Genomic DNA, 17027 nt, shown 5'->3' with positions numbered 1-17027 from the left:
TTCAAAGCCTAGACACCTCCAAGGTCGTGTGGCCAGCATGACTGCATGGGGCACTGTTACCTTCCCAACGAAGCAGTACCTATTCATCTACTCACATTTGCATGTTTTCAAACTGCTAGGTTGGCAGAAGCTGGGTCTAACAGTGGGAGCTCACCCGGCTCCCCGGATTGGAACCTGCGACCTTTCGGTCAACAAGTTGAGCAACTCAGCGCTTTAACCTACTGTGCCACAATATTGGATTGCAATATATATTTACTGTATTCACACAGTATTATTTTAGCCACAGCTTGGGAGGAAAAAAATGGACAATTTCAACAGAAAGGAGGAAACCATGAAAATGAACAAAATCTGTCTACCAGTATTAAAAAAAATCTCTAAAATTACAACAGCACAACAACAGAGAGGAAACAAACAAGGACATTTAATCACCTCTCAACAAAAGATTCCTCCAGGCACTGTCAGGCCATTATATGCTAATCAAGGTGGTCAATTGAAACATTCACACCTAGCTCCAGCAGACAAGAGTCCTTTGTCCCACCTTGGTCATTCCACAGATATATAAACCCTTTTTCCTAGTTCTAACAGACCTCAGTACCTCTGAGGATGCTTGCCATAGATGTAGGTGAAATGTCAGGAGAGAGTGCCTCTAGACCATGGCTATATAGCCCGAAAAAACCTACAACAACCCAGTGATTCCAGCCATGGGCTATATGGCCATGGTCTAGAGGCATTCTCTCCTGACGTTTCGCCTGCATCTATGACCTCACTACCTCTGAGGATGCTTGCCATAGATGCAGGCGAAATGTCAGGAGAGAGTACCTCTAGACAATGGCTATATAGCCCGAAAAAACCTACAACAACCCACAAAAAATGGTTATGTTGGCTAAGTGTGTCTGAAAGACAGTCCAAAAAGGTAATTTCCCCTGAGTTCTATTTTTTGTTGTACACCGAAAGGCATGCCAGATGGACATTTAAACCCAAAAGCAATGCTCCTCAGCCAGGATGGATGCCAACATCCTAAGCCCACAGTCGGACCCACCTCTGTGCCATCCTCCCTGTCACTAGAATCCATTGCTCTCTCCACTTGGGTTTCACGGGGCAGCAACACCCTTCAGAATGGAAGCAATGCTGTGACATGACAGTTCAACTCGAGGAACGTTGCATGATGGCCAGCCACCTGGATCCCAGTCAGCTGTTTACAGGGTCACCTCCAGACAAGCCAGCCAATTCCAGAGGAGAAGGCTGGCAGAGGCTGCTGGCACTGTCACGAGGCAGTCCAGAAGGAAAGGTGTCAAGCTTTGACGAGCTCTGCCAGGTGCATGAATCCCAGCAATGGCCCACCTATGCCAGGTATAAATGAGCTTGCCCAGCAAGAGAGAGAGAGGGAGAGAACAGTGTGATCCTTTCCTCGAACTCTACCTGGTCGTAGCCGTTGTCCTTGGAGAGGCGCCTCAGCTTGCACTCCAAATTAATGATGCAGGCCTCCTTTCGAACCACTTCGATCCGGAGTTCGTCATTCCTTTCCTCCAGCTCCCGGATCTGCTTCCGATATTTGTCTTTTTCGACCAGGCACTGAGAATACTGCGTTTGAGCCTCGTCGCGTGAACGGAATGCCTTCGGAAGCAAAGCAAGTCAGATAGAATCATAGAATCAAAGAGTTGGAAGAGACCTCATGGGCCATCCAGTCCAACCCCATTCTGCCAAGAAGCCTTTGTCCCACCCTGGTCATTCCACAGATATATAAACCCTTTCCCCCTAGTTCCAACACACCTCACTACCTCTGAGGATGCTTGCCATAGATGCAGGCGAAACGTCAGGAGAAAATGCCTCTAGAACATGGCCACATAGCCCGGAAAAACCTACAACAACTCAGTGATTCTGGCCATGTCTCTTCCTTTCTTCCCTCCCTCTTTCTCTCTTTCGTTCCTTCTCTCCTTCCTTCCCTCTTTCACTTTTTATTTCATTCTCTCCCTCTTTCTCTCCTTCCTTCCTTCCTTCTCTACCCTTCTGTCTTTCCTTCTTTATCTCCTTCCCTCCTTTCCCTCCATCTCTCCTTCCTTCTTTCTCTAGCCTTCCTTCTTTCCTTCCTTCTTCCCGCTTTCTCTCCCTCCTTCTCTCCTCCCTTCCTTCTCTACTCTTCTTTTTTCCTTCCTTCTCTCCTTCCCTCCTTCTTTCCCTTCTTATCTCCCTCTTTTTCTTCCTCTTTCTCTCCCTCCTTCCTTCTCTACCTTTCTTTCTTTCCTTCTTTCTCTCCTTCACTTCTTCTTTCCTTTCTTCTCTCCCTCTTTCTTTTCCTCTTCCTCCTTCCTTCTGTAATTTTCTTTCCTTCTTTCTCTCCTTCCCTCTTTCTTTCCCTTCTTCTCCCCATCCTTCCTTCTCTACCCTTCTCTCTTTCCTTCCTGCTCTCCTTCCATCCCTCCTTCTCTCCCTTCCTTCGTCCTTTCTGCGTATGTGTTTTGTGTGTGTATATGCATATATGTGTGTATATATATGTGTGTTTGTGTATATATATGTGGTTTTGCGCATGCGTTGTAATGTTTTTGGGGGTTTTTTTAGTCCCTTCTGCTGTGTTTTTCAGTGTTTTTATGAGTGATGGTCTCTTGTTGGCCTGAGAGGTGTCTTGTGTCCAAATTTGGTGTCAATTCACCCAGTGGTTTTTGAGTTCTGTTAATCCCACAAACGAACATTACATTTTTATTTATATAGATAATGGAGTGGCTTCCACTCACGGATGTCAAGTTCTTCCTATGCCTTCCTCTCCAAAGAGGAAACATCACTTCCTCTCTCTGCCCACAACTTTTGCCACAAAAGGCTCAATATAGAAATATTTTACATACAGCTTATGCAAAGCAGTACATTCCAGATTCATTCTGATAGCTCCTGAGTTTCCATTCAGTCCTGCTCCAATTTGGATTTGGTACGATGCTATCGGAGCAGAGGCAGAAGAATGAATCCAACGCCCAGGGGTGGCTCGTCCATTACGCGAAGTAAGCGGTCGCAGAACACTTTTTTTTGCCAGGGGCGCAGAGGCGCCTCTGTAAATACCCCTCAACTGCCACTTGAGGAGCGCCCCCTCAGCTCCTCAAGCCCTAGCAGTCTGGGGGGAGCCTCAAGCCCTAGCAGTCCGGGGGGAGCCTCGGCTTTCTTGCCTCGCTGCCGGGTGATCCTCTTCCCAAAGGGGCCGGACCCTAGCCCCTCTCGTTCCTGCTCCACCCGGCCACCGTGCGCAAGCAGAGCCGCCGCTCAATCATTCTCTGCGGTCGATCCCTTCCCCATGACCGGCTCCCATGACCGGCTGCACCCGCCTCCTCTCCTCTCCTCTCCCCAATCCGCGAGTGGGCCAAGGGGCGGAGCCACCGCGCCTGGCCCGCTTCAGGTCTATAGGCGTGTCTGAAGACCCCAGCATGCGCACCAAAAGTCGCCTCTTATCCTGACTTTCTCTTCAGCCATTGGGACCAAGAGGGGGAGAGAGAGAGAGAGAGAGAGAGCCCCTCCAGCTGGAGGTATCTCCCACCTCCGCTCCCTCCTTTGTTTTTGCGCCTACCTTCAGGAAAGGTGGGCATCTCCACCTCTCTCTCTCTCTCTCTCTTGGTCCCAATGGCTGAGGAGAAAGTCAGGAGAAGAGGTGACTTTTGGTGCACATGCCGGGGTCTTCAGGCACGCCTCCGGACCCAAAGCAGGCCAGGCAAGGGAGCAAGTGCGGCAAGTGTAGTTACTGGGATGTATAGTTCACCTACAATCAAAGAGCATTCTGAACTCCACCAATGATGGAATTGAACCAAATATGGCACACAGAACTCCCACGGCGAACAGAAAATATATATCAATAATTGGTTGGGGGGGGGGGGGGGCCAAAATACTGTTTGCTTACCATTGAAAATTACCTAGGGCCGCCTCTGCCAACGCCTCTGGTTCGGAGAAGAAGAAACTCTGAAGCAGGAGAATGCCTTTCCTGTCCATGTCCTTCCTGTCCACCCTGCCCAAGCACCCTTTGTGATTTCCCAGATACCTGGTCTCTCTCTTTTTCCACTTCTTCCAGCTGGATCATCACCGTGTTCATGCGATGTTTGTACATTTCGCAGTCTTTCCCCAGAGTTGAGCATTTCAGCTCCAGCTCCTGTTTCTCCTCGAGGTACTACAAATGAATCAATCAATAAACACAGTGCATCAAGGGCAATCGATAAACATCTGGTCCACGCCAAAGAAGAGAACCTTACTGATGTATCACCGCATCTCAGAGTTTGGCCTTGGTTGCCAGGAGGGAGACGGATGGCACCATGAGTCATCCAATCAATCCATTCATAGGGTCTTATGGGAATGAACCCCTGATTCTGGATTTGGGTATGAGGTCAACTTAACCAGAGAGGAGTCGTAGCACAACAGGGGAGGCTCAAGGGATATCTTGCATATATTCTGCTCCATCCCTGCTTTAGGTTTATTGTGTCTATTATTGTGGGACTCACAACTGTAGAGAGTTGTGAATTACCTGATGGCATACCAGGGGTCATGAGTTGCCACAACACCACATTATCTGGGCAGAAGGAAGATTGTTCCCGTTAGCTTTCATGGTGACAAATGGAAGAGAAGGTCAGTAAGGAGAAAAGGTAACTTATCACTATACTATGCTTCCCTTCCATAACAAAAAATGGCTGGAGATTGCACATCAATGCATGCAAGGGCAATTACATCAGCTCATTGTATTTAAAATATTTGCATTTCTTGCATCCAAAAAAACTATCTAAGGCTGCTATTGACAAATGGAGCATATCTTTGGGTTTTCAGGAGGACTGTGAGATCTTGTCTATGGACAACTCAAGGGAACAGAACTACACACCCGCCTATTTGTTCTCCAAGAGAAAATCCAAGGTTCTTTGTGTCTCCCTGCCTTTACAGTTTCCATCTAATAATAATAATAATAATAATAATAATAATAATAATAATAATGGCACCGGGATTGTGGCGCAGCTGGCTGAGTGTCAGCTGCATTAAGATCACTCTGTCCAAAAGGTCCAGCCCGGGTTGGAGTGGGTTTCCAACCAATTGTGTGTAGCCTGTTGTCGACCTTTGCAACCCGAAAACAGTCGCATCTGTCAAGTAGGAAAATTAGGTACCACCTTAAAGTGTGGGGAGGCTAAATTAACTGTTTTATGAGGCCATAAAGAAGACTCCAGCAAAGCATTCCAGCGAGGAAGCATGCGGGGAATGCGGAAGTCGCAGCGTCGCAGATGGACGATGAAAGCGACAGCTCCCCTGGCGGCCAGAAAAAGTTAAATAGCCTCTGTCTATCTCTGTATATGTTTGTATGTCAAAAATTGGCAGTGAATGTTTGCCATATATGTCTACACTGTAATCCGCCCTGACTCCCCTGCGGGGTGAGAAGGGCGGAATATAAAAGCTGTAAATAAATAAATAAATAATCTGACTTGGCCACGGTAGTCCACAGTCTTGTTACATCCCGTATAGACTACTGCAACGCTCTCTACATGGGGTTGCCTTTGAAGACTGTCCGGAAGCTTCAATTGGTCCAACGGATGGCAGCCAGGTTGCTAACTGGAGTGGCTCTCAAGGAGCATACAACTCCCTTGTTGCACCAGCTCCACTGGCTACCAGTCTGCTACCAGGCACAATTCAAAGTTCTGGTCTTGGCCTATAAAGCCCTAAATGGTTTTGGCACCTTGGAGGTTGTGCTCGAATTTAGCCACAGGGGGGTGCTGTTGCTCCATCCTCTATGACGAAGAGCCATCAAGACCTCCTCCTTCCTTTTGGTCACCAGGCATTTTCTGTTCTTTTTCTTTATGGTGTAAAATACCTCCTCCACTTGTTTTAGCAGTATCTAATTTCTCTCAGCTATATTCGAACTGCTTAGGTAAACAGTGAGCTGACCCGGGGCTTTGAAGTGGCAACCTTTCTGTTGGTAGATCTTATAATTGCTGGTGATTCACAAGGTGTGCTATAGCCCAGCCCAATCTTACTTTATCTTACCTTATCTCGCAGGTCCTCTGCATGTCGGATCTCTTCCTGGAGATTGAAGATCTTGTTGACCAACTCCTGTCGATCTTCTAGTGCCTCTTTGCGGTCATGCTCTAGGATGTCCAAAATGGCCTTGTCTGAATCTGGCAAGCTGGGTTCTCCAGCCTGTAACACATAAGCAATTGTAGAGGATATAAACTGAGGAACCTAGAATCTCAGGTAAACAGAGAGGTGGCAGTGAAAAAAGATGAGTACTGGGTTGTTGTAGGTTTTTCAGCCTGTCTGACCGTGTTCCAGAAGCATTCTCTCCTGATGTTTCGCATCTATGGCAGGGATCCTCAGAGGTTGTGAAGTCTCTAAGGATGCCTGCCATAGATGCAGGTGAAACGTCAGGAGAGAATGCTTTTAGAAACAGCCCTCCCTTTTGCTGAGAGGCTGGCCAATCACAGCGGAGGAGGGCTTTTGGTGGGAGGATTCGCCGTCTGTTTCCAAAAAGGAAGAGACAGACAGGCAGAGAGATCTTCAGCCTTCTCTGCTAAAGGGGATCCTAAGACCATCTGTGCTGTCGCACGCTGGGCCTGAAATAATGTCTGTTTACAGGATGTGCCTTCTGTATGCCCAACGGGGTGCCTCAGCTGAAGGGCCCCTTGGATTTCCCAACACAAAGTTCTATTGAGGCTCAAAATAAGTTCAACAAAGTTCTTTATTTGGGCTTAAATCTTCAAACAAATGAATTAAACACTTTATAACCTTGGAAAACCGGTAGCTTCCTCAATCTGCTATCAAGGGCAGGCAACTGGTGGTAAATTGTTCCTTTCTTCCTTAGGGAAATCTTCTGACCCCTCCCTGGGCAATCTTTCTTTACCTTGCTGGTGTGAGGCCACTACTCCTGGCTCCAAGCTACTTTCTGGATAGCCCGAGTGGTCCCTTACCAGACAAGATTTCTGTAGATCTGCCAAGCTGAAAGGTGTCCTTTAGATTACTCCACGAAGGCTGTAGGAACTGTCCTGTTGCCCAAGCAAAGGCTGGCAGTATTTCCCCAGCAAAAGCTGTGGGACTATCCCTTTACTCCCCTCAGCAAAGCTGCGAGAAGTGAAGCCTTTGTGCAGGTGGGAAAGACAATCCCACACATCCTGCTGTTAGGCTTCAAACAGTGAGACTGAACAAATATCCTCCTTTGCCTCCAAAACCCTGGGAAAAGGGGCGGGTCTAAAGACTCTAATGATTTATTTATTTGTCGTGTCAGATTAACCAGTCAATTATATTACATTTCTAACAGAACAAAGCAAACAAACATATAAAATACAACATTTGTGAGTTTGGTAGTTGGTTAAATGTCCTTTGACCAGTATCTGGCCACTTGGAGTGCTTCTGGTGTTGCTGCAAGAAGGTCCTCCATTGTGCATGTGGCAGGGCTCAGGTTGCATTGCAGCAGGTGGTCAGTGGTTTACTCCTCTCCACATTCGCATATTGAGGATTCCACTTTGTGGCCCCATTTCTGAAGGTTGGCTCTGCATCTTGTGGTGCCAGAGCGCAGTCTGTTCAGCGCCTTCCAAGTCACCCAGTCCCCTGTGTGCCCAGGGGGGAGTCTCTCATTTGGAATCAGCCATTGGTTGAGGTTCTGAGTTTGAGCCTGCCACTTTTGGACTCTCGCTTGCTGAGGTGTTCCAGCGAGTGTCTCTGTAGATCTTAGAAAACTACATCTAGATTTAAGTGCTGGCTGATACCCAAACAGAGGATGAGCTGGAGATGTCACTGCCTTGGTCCTTTTACTATTGGCTGCTACTTCCCGGCGGATGTCAGGTGGTGCAATACCAGCTAAGCAATGTAATTTCTCCAGTGGTGTAGGGCGCAGGCACCCCGTGATAATGCAGTATGTCTCATTAAGAGCCACATTCACTGTTTTAGTGTGGTGAGATGCGTACTCAGCAGCAGAGTAGCACAGCGCAAGGGCAGATGTCTTCACTGTGTCTGGCTGTGATCCCCAGGTTGTGCCAGTCAGCTTTCGTATGATATTGTTTCCAGCACCCACTTTTTGCTTGATGTTCAGGCAGTGCTTCTTGTAGGTAAGAGCACGGTCCAGAGTGATGATTGCCAGGTTGCTGGCCCTATGACTGCAACTTGGGGAAGCTACCTGAATGCAAAACGCATGGCTTAAATAAATTCATACAAACTAGCAGTGCAAGAAAAAGAGTTAAAATCTCCTGGCACTGCCATCAGAAATATGTAGTTTTCAGATGGTCTTTGGTGACCCCTCTGAAACCCTCTCATGACCCCCCCCCCCCCAATGAGTCCCGACTCCCAGGCTGAGAAAAGCTGGGCTAGGAGATTAGGATAGAGACATGCCACCAAGAGAGACCATTAGGAATGGCGAGGAGGAAGTTGCAAGTGCTGTCTAGTGTAAGACATTCTTATGGTGCTTGTTCATTTCTTTCCAAACTCTATGTGCAAACAACTTCTCTGCCTGGCATGTTTCCACAGAATTGCATTTGGTTTTCTTTGCGTCTGCTCCTTGACAAGAGATGTTTTTATGACACGTGGAGCCATTTCAGGGCAACATGCTCTGAATAATCGAAAAATCCTCGCCTGGAGTCATCACCACTGATGACTAGAACAAATGTTTTCTTCTTGGCTGCAGCCAGCTTTCCCCATTCTGCCTTTAAGTAATTTGCTGTCCAAAAATAATTTTCATAAACCGGGAGTCAAAAGGTACAGACACTTGACATGCAAAAGGAAAAGGAGAAAAAAGAAATTGTAGAACGCTCTCTCACATGTACCACTATTCTCTGTGAAATCTCAGATCTGAGCCCTACAAATAGCATGCTTCTATGTTTACAGAAAGGCATGACCCACTGGGTTTGGTGGGATTTATTCAGCCCCAAATGTTACTTACCCAGGAAATATTTTATTAGATCTGCTATGGGAGGGATGAAAAGTAAAGACCTGCAATTATTCACATAATCCAGTCCCTATTCTTGGTCAGAATGGGGCAAATGTTGGAGGGCAGAAACAATAATCCCCAATTTCTTATTCTCTCTAATGTTTCCCTCTTCTAGAGCAGGCATGGGCAAACTTTGTGGCGTAATGTAAAATAAACCATGTGTAGTTCACGATTGGTCAGCCCACACACTGGACCGTGCTCTGACCTACAAGAAGCACTGCCTGAACATCAAGCAAAAAGTGGGCGTTAGAAACAATATCATACGAAAGCTGACTGGCACAACCTGGGGATCACAACCAGACACAGTGAAGACATCTGCCCTTACGCTATGCTACTCTGCTGCTGAGTACACATGCCCAGTGCGGAACACATCTCACCACACTAAAACAGTAGATGTGGCTCTTAATGAGACATGCTGCATTATCACAGGGTGTCTGCGCCCTACACCACTGGAGAAATTACACTGCTTAGCCGGTATTGCACCACCTGACATCCGCCAGGAAGTAGCAGCCAATAGTGAAACGGCCAAGGCAGAGACATCTCCCTCTCATCCCTTGTTTGGGTATCAGCCAGTACGCCAACAACTTAAATCAAGAAATAGTTTTCTAAGATCTACAGAGACACTCGCTGGAACACCTCAGCAAGTGAGAGTCCAAAAGTGGCAGGCTCAAACCCAGCACCTCAATCCGTGGGTGATACCAGATGAGAGACTCCCCCCTGGGCACACAGAAGACTGGGCAACTTGGAAGGCGCTGAACAGACTGCGCTCTGGCACCACGAGATGCAGAGCCAGTCTTAAGAAATGGGGCCACAAAGTGGAATCCACGACATGCGAGTGTGGAGAAGAGCAAACCACTGACCACCTGCTGCAATGCAACCTGACCCCTGCCACATGCACAATGGAGGACCTTCTTGCGGCAACACCAGAGGCACTCCAAGGGGCCAGATACTGGTCAAAGGACATTTAATCAACTACCAAGTTTGCAAAATTTGTGTTTTTTAAATCTGTTTGTTTGTTTTGTTCTGTTAGAAATGTAATACAATGGTCTGGTTGCTGATGACACGATAGATAAATAAATAGCCCACACACTGCCTTGCCAGAGAAGGAAAATATGCCATGCAGGTAAACAGTAAAGAAGAAGTAGCTTACTCTTCATAAATCCAGAACAACATATGTACAATGTGATCAGTTGCAACAACTCACATAATGTCCTTTTATGAGAGATTTAAAATGATATTTCTCTGTCCATGTAGATAAATTCCTTCAGCAGCTCATGAAGCAAGAGTACACTCCAAACTCTGTCTCTCTCTCTGCTTCTCTCTTCAAACTGTCTATCTCTCCACCTGCATAGCTTAAGCCTGAACAAAAATGTAACAGTATCCAAAAGTCCCAGGCTCAGCCTGCTCCCTGGCCATTGCCCAACCAATCCGCTTCACGCATATTATTTTACAGTGGACACACACACATTAACTGATTCCTTGCATGCTCCAACAAACTTCAGCCCTCCGGGTGTTTTGGACTCCAACTCCCACAATTCCTAACAGCCTCAGGCCCCTTCCTTTCCCCCATCGCTGCTTACGCCTGAAGAACTAAAGTTTGCTCATGCCTTTGCTATGGGTATGTCGTCCATGTACTGAAGGGTGTTCTCCTCGTACTGAAGGAATTGTGGGAGTTGTAGTCCAAAACACCTGTAGGGCTGAAGTTAGCCTATGCATGTACTAGAGAACAGTGCTATGTGTACTATCTAGCTCATCTTCCATGGGGTCATCAACTATGGGAGGGGGACAATACCACATCCCCAATATTCAATTAAAATTCAACTATTCTATACCTGGAATAGAGGCAAAAGTTGCCACCTTGCCTTTGCTTTGTAACTTCGGTTGGTCTTGTGAAGTCCTCCATGCTCTTGCCAAAAAGATAGTAAATTGCTTTGCTCCTCTAGCAGCCAACCTGGCTTTCATGAGGAAAGAAGCCAACGGCTTTCATGAGAAACCTGGATGGGATTTCTTGCAAATCTATGGCAACCAGGCTTACATAGAAGTTGGATGTACTCTTATGGGAGTGTGAGTAATTGTGCAGTCGTGTCTCTCCTGCACCCACAGTCAGGTGTACCTCCAATTAATTACAGCTCTATTTCTCAGCCGCCTCATTTCCAACCAGTGATTAAGCTCAAGTAAGTCATGCTGATTAACGCTCTCAACCTTCCAAATTACTATTTACAATGCCTCTCCTGGGAAGACTACAACCAAGCAGAAGGGAATCAGAGAACGTCGCTCTAGACTCCGCAGCAGAGCACACCTAAAACAGAGCTCAGTCCTTGGATCGGCTGAAGGGGTGCTTGGATCTTAATGAGGTTATGAAAATCAACACATCACTTTCTGCTTCAGGAGGGACGAGGCTGCTGTGAAGCAACAGGAACATTAATTTGGCTATGATTTTCTTAACCTTCCTGTGTCCAAATTGCAGAGGTGTGAGGCAGATTAAGAGTGGTTGAAAAATAATGCTTGTATCTACACATGTGTGTGAAGTATTGTCTCTCCTTTGCTTCAGTTCCCCTTGTTTATAGGCTTTCCCAATAGTGTAGAGACCTTCCTATGTATCAGTTTTTGGGTGAAGCTTAAAATCCCCTCAGAGGCCAGTCTTAGTTCATCTATTCCATTTCCCTGTATAGAGCTCTTACTAGACTCCTCCTCTTTCTGCAGCAGAGCTACAGAGGCTTAGATATTGTCTGGAATCCTAGGTCCAAGCAATCCAAACAGGCATTCCTAACACCTGCTGTATTTAGCAGTATTATTATACCAGCAGTCCAAAGGACAACAGCAGCTTATAACAGTTTTTAACCATTGCTTTACATCAGAGGCAGAAAAGACTCCAAAAAGTTGACTGCAACCAGCAAATTCTCTTTTTGTATTGTATTAAGTAACCTTATGATAGTCCCAGGTGGTGTAAACCCTTTATTCATCTTGTTTCAGTAAACACATTTTGGTTATCTTTTCACCTTGACTAAAGTGCCTCTGTCGGCTAAGGGTCTTAATCTTAACAGGAGGTATCAGAAAGCTCCCAAGTAAAGCCAGACAATATAGTTTTCCCAAAGGACTCGGCGTGCCTTCACAATGCGCTTTGTTGAAAACTGACTTCCATTTAGCAGTATTATTATACCATCAGTCCAAAGGACAACAGAAGCTTATAACCAGCCTAAGCTTTACAGGAACGAAGATTAAGACAGTTTACAACCATAGCTTTGCACCAGAGGCAGGAAAGACTCCAGAAAGATGACTGCAACCAGCAAATTCTCCTTTTGTAGTGTGTTGTTTTAAGTTACTTTGTGATAGACCCGGGTGGAGTTAACCCTTTATTCATCTTGTTTCAGTAAATTCATTTTGGTTATCTTTTCACCTTGCCTAAAGTGCCTGTGTTGGCAAAGGGTCTTAATCTTAACAGAAGGTATACATATAAACCCTGAGTAAAGCCAGAGCATAGTGTCTAGATCTAGGGAAGTAATGCTACCCCTCTATTCTGCTTTGGTTAGACCACACCTGGATTATTGTGTCCAATTCTGGGCAACACAATTCAAGAGAGATATTGACAAGCTGGAATGTGTCCAGAGGAGAGCGACTAAAATGATAAAAGGTCTGGAGAACAAGCCCTATGAGGAGCGGCTTAAGGAGCTGGGCATGTTTAGCCTGAAGAAAAGAAGGCTGAGTGAGCCATGTATAAATATGTGAGAGGAAGCCACAGGGAGGAGGGAGCAAGCTTGTTTTCTGCTTCCCTGGAGACTAGGACGCGGAACAAGGGCTTCAAACTACAAGAGAGGAGATTCCATCTGAACATGAGGAAGAGCTTCCTGACTGTGAGAGCCGTTCAGCAGTGGAACTCTCTGCCCCAGAGTGTGGTGGAGGCTCCTTCTTTGGAAGCTTTTAAACAGAGGCTGGATGGCCATCTGTCAGGGGTGATTTGAATGCAATATTCCTGCTTCTTGGCAGGGGGTTGGACTGGATGGCCCATGAGGTCTCTTCCAACTCTTTGATTCTATGATTCTAATATAGTTTTCCCAAAGGCTCGCACATGCCATCACAATGTGCTCTGTTGAAAACTGACTTGCATTTAACCGTATTATTATACCACCAGTCCAAAGGACAACAGAAGCTTACTAGAGCTCTTACTAGACTCCTCCTCTTTCTGCAGCAGAGCTACAGAGTCTTAGATATTGTCTGGAATTCTAGGTCCAAGCAATCCCAACAGGCATTCCTAACACCTGCTGTATTTAGCAGTATTATTATACCATCAGTCCAAAGGACAACAGAAGCTTATAACCAGCCTAAGCTTCACAGGAATGAAGATTACGACAGTTTACAACCATAGCTTTGCACCAGAGGCAGGAAAGACCAGGAACAGGAGGAAAAACTACAACTTGGTTACCTCCCGTGCAACAGCAGTCTTAAGCAACAAACCATGATTAATACAAACCATGGCTCATTGAACATATTCTAGATTCAAGTAACTGGACTGAATTCTCCAATCCAAACTGCCTTATATTAGCCATAAAGGCACTGGCTCCCGTCAAGCCAACCACTATTCTCATAGCCTCAGCCATCTTTTACACGGCATGTGAACACAAGGCTTTCAGCCTTCCTTGCAGGGCCATTAGAAGGAAAATTTATGAGAGGTATTGCACTGGGTTGGACACACAGGAAAAGCATTATCTAAACCAGCTGCTGTGTACTCTGAACTGAATGTTCTCTTACTGGAAAAGCTGCAATCCGTATAAATTATACAAAACATGCATAATTTATATTTCCCCTTGTTGCATGATTAATTCCACTGTTTTCTACAACTGGTTGAGCTTCTTCTCTTCATAGGGTTTCACAGAAACCTTGCCAAAACCTGGGATGGGGTGTAGTTCTGGGTCTCCCCAAGAGCCCTTTTGGTGTTGGACACTGACAAGGTTTTACTGCTTTAGCATAGGCTTTAGTGAAGATAAACAATGGAGAACCAGTGTTAGTGCAGTGGGTTGAGTTTTTGGATAGGACACTGAGAGACCAGTGTTGGAGTCCCACTTGGCCACGGAAACCTATCAGATGATTTTGGACAAGTCACATATTCTCAGCCACAGAGGAAAGCAATGACAACCCCCATCTAAACAAACCACGCCAAGAAAACCATTTGCCTTAGGATCCAAATAAGTCAGAAATGGAAATAAGTCTCATACGTCAGAACCAAGCAGGATTCGAAGGCACACCGCAACACAACAAATAATGCAGCAGATGATGCACCTCAGAGAAGCATTCCATCCTTTTTGTTGATGAGGTCCAATATCACAACCATTGGGAATCCAAAGAAATTTTATAATAATATAATGAATATTTATTTGTACACCGCTACCATCTCCCCCAAAGGGTGGCTGACAGAAGCACTCCAAGTGCCACAAACAGACAATAGGTAAAGGTAGGTAAAGGTTTTCCCCTGACATTAAGTCCAGTCGTGTCCAACTCTGGGGTGAGGTGCTCATCTCCATTTCTAAGCTGAAGAACCAGCGTTGTCGATAGACACCTCCAAGGTCATGTGGCCAGCATGACTGCATGGAGCACTGTTAACTTCCCGCTGGATGTTTTCGAACTGCTAGGTTGGCAGAAGCTGCGGCTGACAGCGGAAGCTCATGCTGCTCCCTGGATTCGAACCTGCGACCTTTCGGTCAACAAGCTCAGCAACTCAGTGCTTTAACCCACTGCACAACCGGGGGCTCCGCAGACAACAATACATAAGTATAAATACAACGACATAAGTACAATCAATAGCACATAAAAATCTCACTGATAAAATTATAAAATTCCTAAAACGCAGTGGAACCTGTGGGTAAAGCAGCTATCTGTTGTAACAATCAAAATGAGGGCAATACTATCAATGTATTGTCGAAGGCTTTCATGGCCGGAATCACTGGGTTGTTGTAGTTTTTTTCAGGCTATATGGCCATGTTCTAGAGGCATTCTCTCCTGACGAACAAAATCTGGCTACCAGTATTTAAAAAACTCTAAAATTACAACAGCAAAACAACAGAGAGGAAACAATCAGGGACATCTAATCACCTCTCAACAAAAGATTGCCCCAGAAACCAACAAGCCACACCAAACAACTGCCAGGCAATCAAATGCTAATCAAGGTGGTCAGTTGAAACATTCACACCTAGCTCCAGCAGACAAGAGTCCTTTGTCCCACCCTGGTCATTCCACAGATATATAAACCCTTTTTCCTAGTTCCAACAGACCTCACTACCTCTGAGGATGCTTGCCATAGATGCAGGCGAAACGTCAGGAGAGAATGCCTCTAGAACATGGCCATATAGCCCAAAAAAACCTACAACTATCAATGATTCATCATGTTGACCATGGATTACTTAGGATCAAAGGCCTGTCTAAAGAGCCATGTTTTTAGACTACATGGAAAGCCTGGAGAGAGAGGGCTAATCTAATTTCTTTAGGAAGGGTATTCCTGAGCTGGGGAGCCACCACTAAGAAGGCCCTCAGCCTCGCCCCCACCAACTATAGCTGAGAAGGTGATGGGGCCAATGATTCATCATGTTGACCATGGATTTCTTAGGATCAAAGGCCTGTCTAAAGAGCCATGTTCTTAGACTACATGGAAAGCCTGGAGAGAGAGGGCTAATCTAATTTCTTTAGGAAGGGTATTCCAGAGCTGGGGAGCCACCACTGAGGCTCGTCCCCACCAACCATAGTTGAGAAGGTGATGGGACCTAGAGAAGGGCCTCACCAGCAGATCTTAATGCCCATGTTCTTAGACTACATGGAAAGCCTGGAGAGAGAGGGCTAATCTAATTTCTTTAGGAAGGGTATTCCAGACCTGGGGAGCCACCACTGAGAAGGCCCTCAGCCTCATCCCCACCAACCATAGTTGAGAAGGTGATGGGGCCTAGAGAAGGGCCTCACCAGCAGATCTTAATGCCCATGTTCTTAGACTACATGGAAAGCCTGGAGAGAGAGGGCTAATCTAATTTCTTTAGGAAGGGTATTCCTGAGCTGGGGAGCCACCACTGAGAAGGCCCCCTCTCTCGTCCCCACCAACCATAGTTGAGAAGTTAATGGGACCTAGAGAAGGGCCTCACCAGCAGATCTTAATGCCCATGCCAGTTCGAAGAAGGGGACGTGGTCTTGAGAATAGGTTGGACCCAAAGTCTTATCGCTTTGGCCAGCAATCAAACCAAATCCTTATTGATGCCCACGTAGAGCATTTGGATCAGTGTGCACCCCTCCCAGGCTGAGACCAATAGAAGATGGATTCCCAAGGTGCAGAAGTAAACAAAGAAAACCAAAATGTACAAGTGTAACTCATCTCCCCCTAAGCGGCAATGAGAATTGTACAAGCAGGTTAGCAACAAAGTTAATTCCCTTGGTGTGTTCTCATATTTTTTTCCCAGCCTCAAGCTGCGAAGGAAATGAAGAAAATAGCCAACAAGTCATCTGTAGCAAAGAACCCTTTTCATGCCACTGGGCAGCTGTTAGCTTCTGATCATCTATAAGTCCATCTGCCTGGTTATAGATTTCCAGCTCACTACAGCTCTGAAATTTGACCTGAGCTGACAAATCATCTTCAGCAACCCTTTTAGGGCTTTCCAGATTTCTGTCACGGCTACCTCCAGAAACATCAGCCCAAGGAACTTGAAAGAAAAGCAGCAAAACTGATTTGGACTTTGAAATCTGCACCAAATGCTACATTCTGCTCTTTAGAAATTCCCTTATTCACCTGTATGATGGACTGGAGCTCCTGAATTTTGGTTTTGAGCATCTCGTTTTCCCGTTCCAACTCCAGAACCTGTTCTTTCTTGGGTCGGTTTTCAATATCATTCTTGAGCTTCAAGGACTGGTTTCTCTCCAGCTTGCATTCCTCTTCCACTTTATTCAACCAGTGTTTCAACTGGTCAATCTAGCAAAGTCCCACAAATGGAGAGAGGAGAAAAAAGACAAAATAAGTCAGTTTTTTAAAAAGCAGGCTATGCCTCTAGTAGCGGCGTTTCCAGGAGTAATGGAGATGCCACTCAGTGCGCAAATAAATAGCTTGTATTTCATGCACAGTGCCTCCAGCTCACATATCGCAAATGGCACT

At 46.0% G+C, this 17027-nt stretch overlaps 1 protein-coding gene across 1 annotated transcript in view; it reads right to left on the bottom strand.

The window, feature by feature from the left end:
* The window catches only part of LOC137098020 (caspase recruitment domain-containing protein 11-like), a 129625-nt gene that overhangs the window by 75849 nt on the left and 36749 nt on the right, over positions 1–17027 (bottom strand). Inside the window, exons 5-8 of the mRNA XM_067473717.1 lie at positions 16668–16847; positions 5983–6135; positions 4010–4135; positions 1420–1614 (exon numbers count right to left, since the gene is read on the bottom strand). Coding sequence (XP_067329818.1) covers positions 1420–1614; positions 4010–4135; positions 5983–6135; positions 16668–16847 — 654 coding nt within the window. The remainder of the gene's footprint in view (positions 1–1419; positions 1615–4009; positions 4136–5982; positions 6136–16667; positions 16848–17027) is intronic.

The sequence above is a fragment of the Anolis sagrei genome, chromosome X, assembly GCF_037176765.1.
Source record: "Anolis sagrei isolate rAnoSag1 chromosome X, rAnoSag1.mat, whole genome shotgun sequence".
Lineage (NCBI taxonomy): Eukaryota > Metazoa > Chordata > Lepidosauria > Squamata > Dactyloidae > Anolis > Anolis sagrei.
Note: the sequence above shows the minus strand (reverse complement) of the source record. Positions and strands in the feature narration are given on the sequence as shown.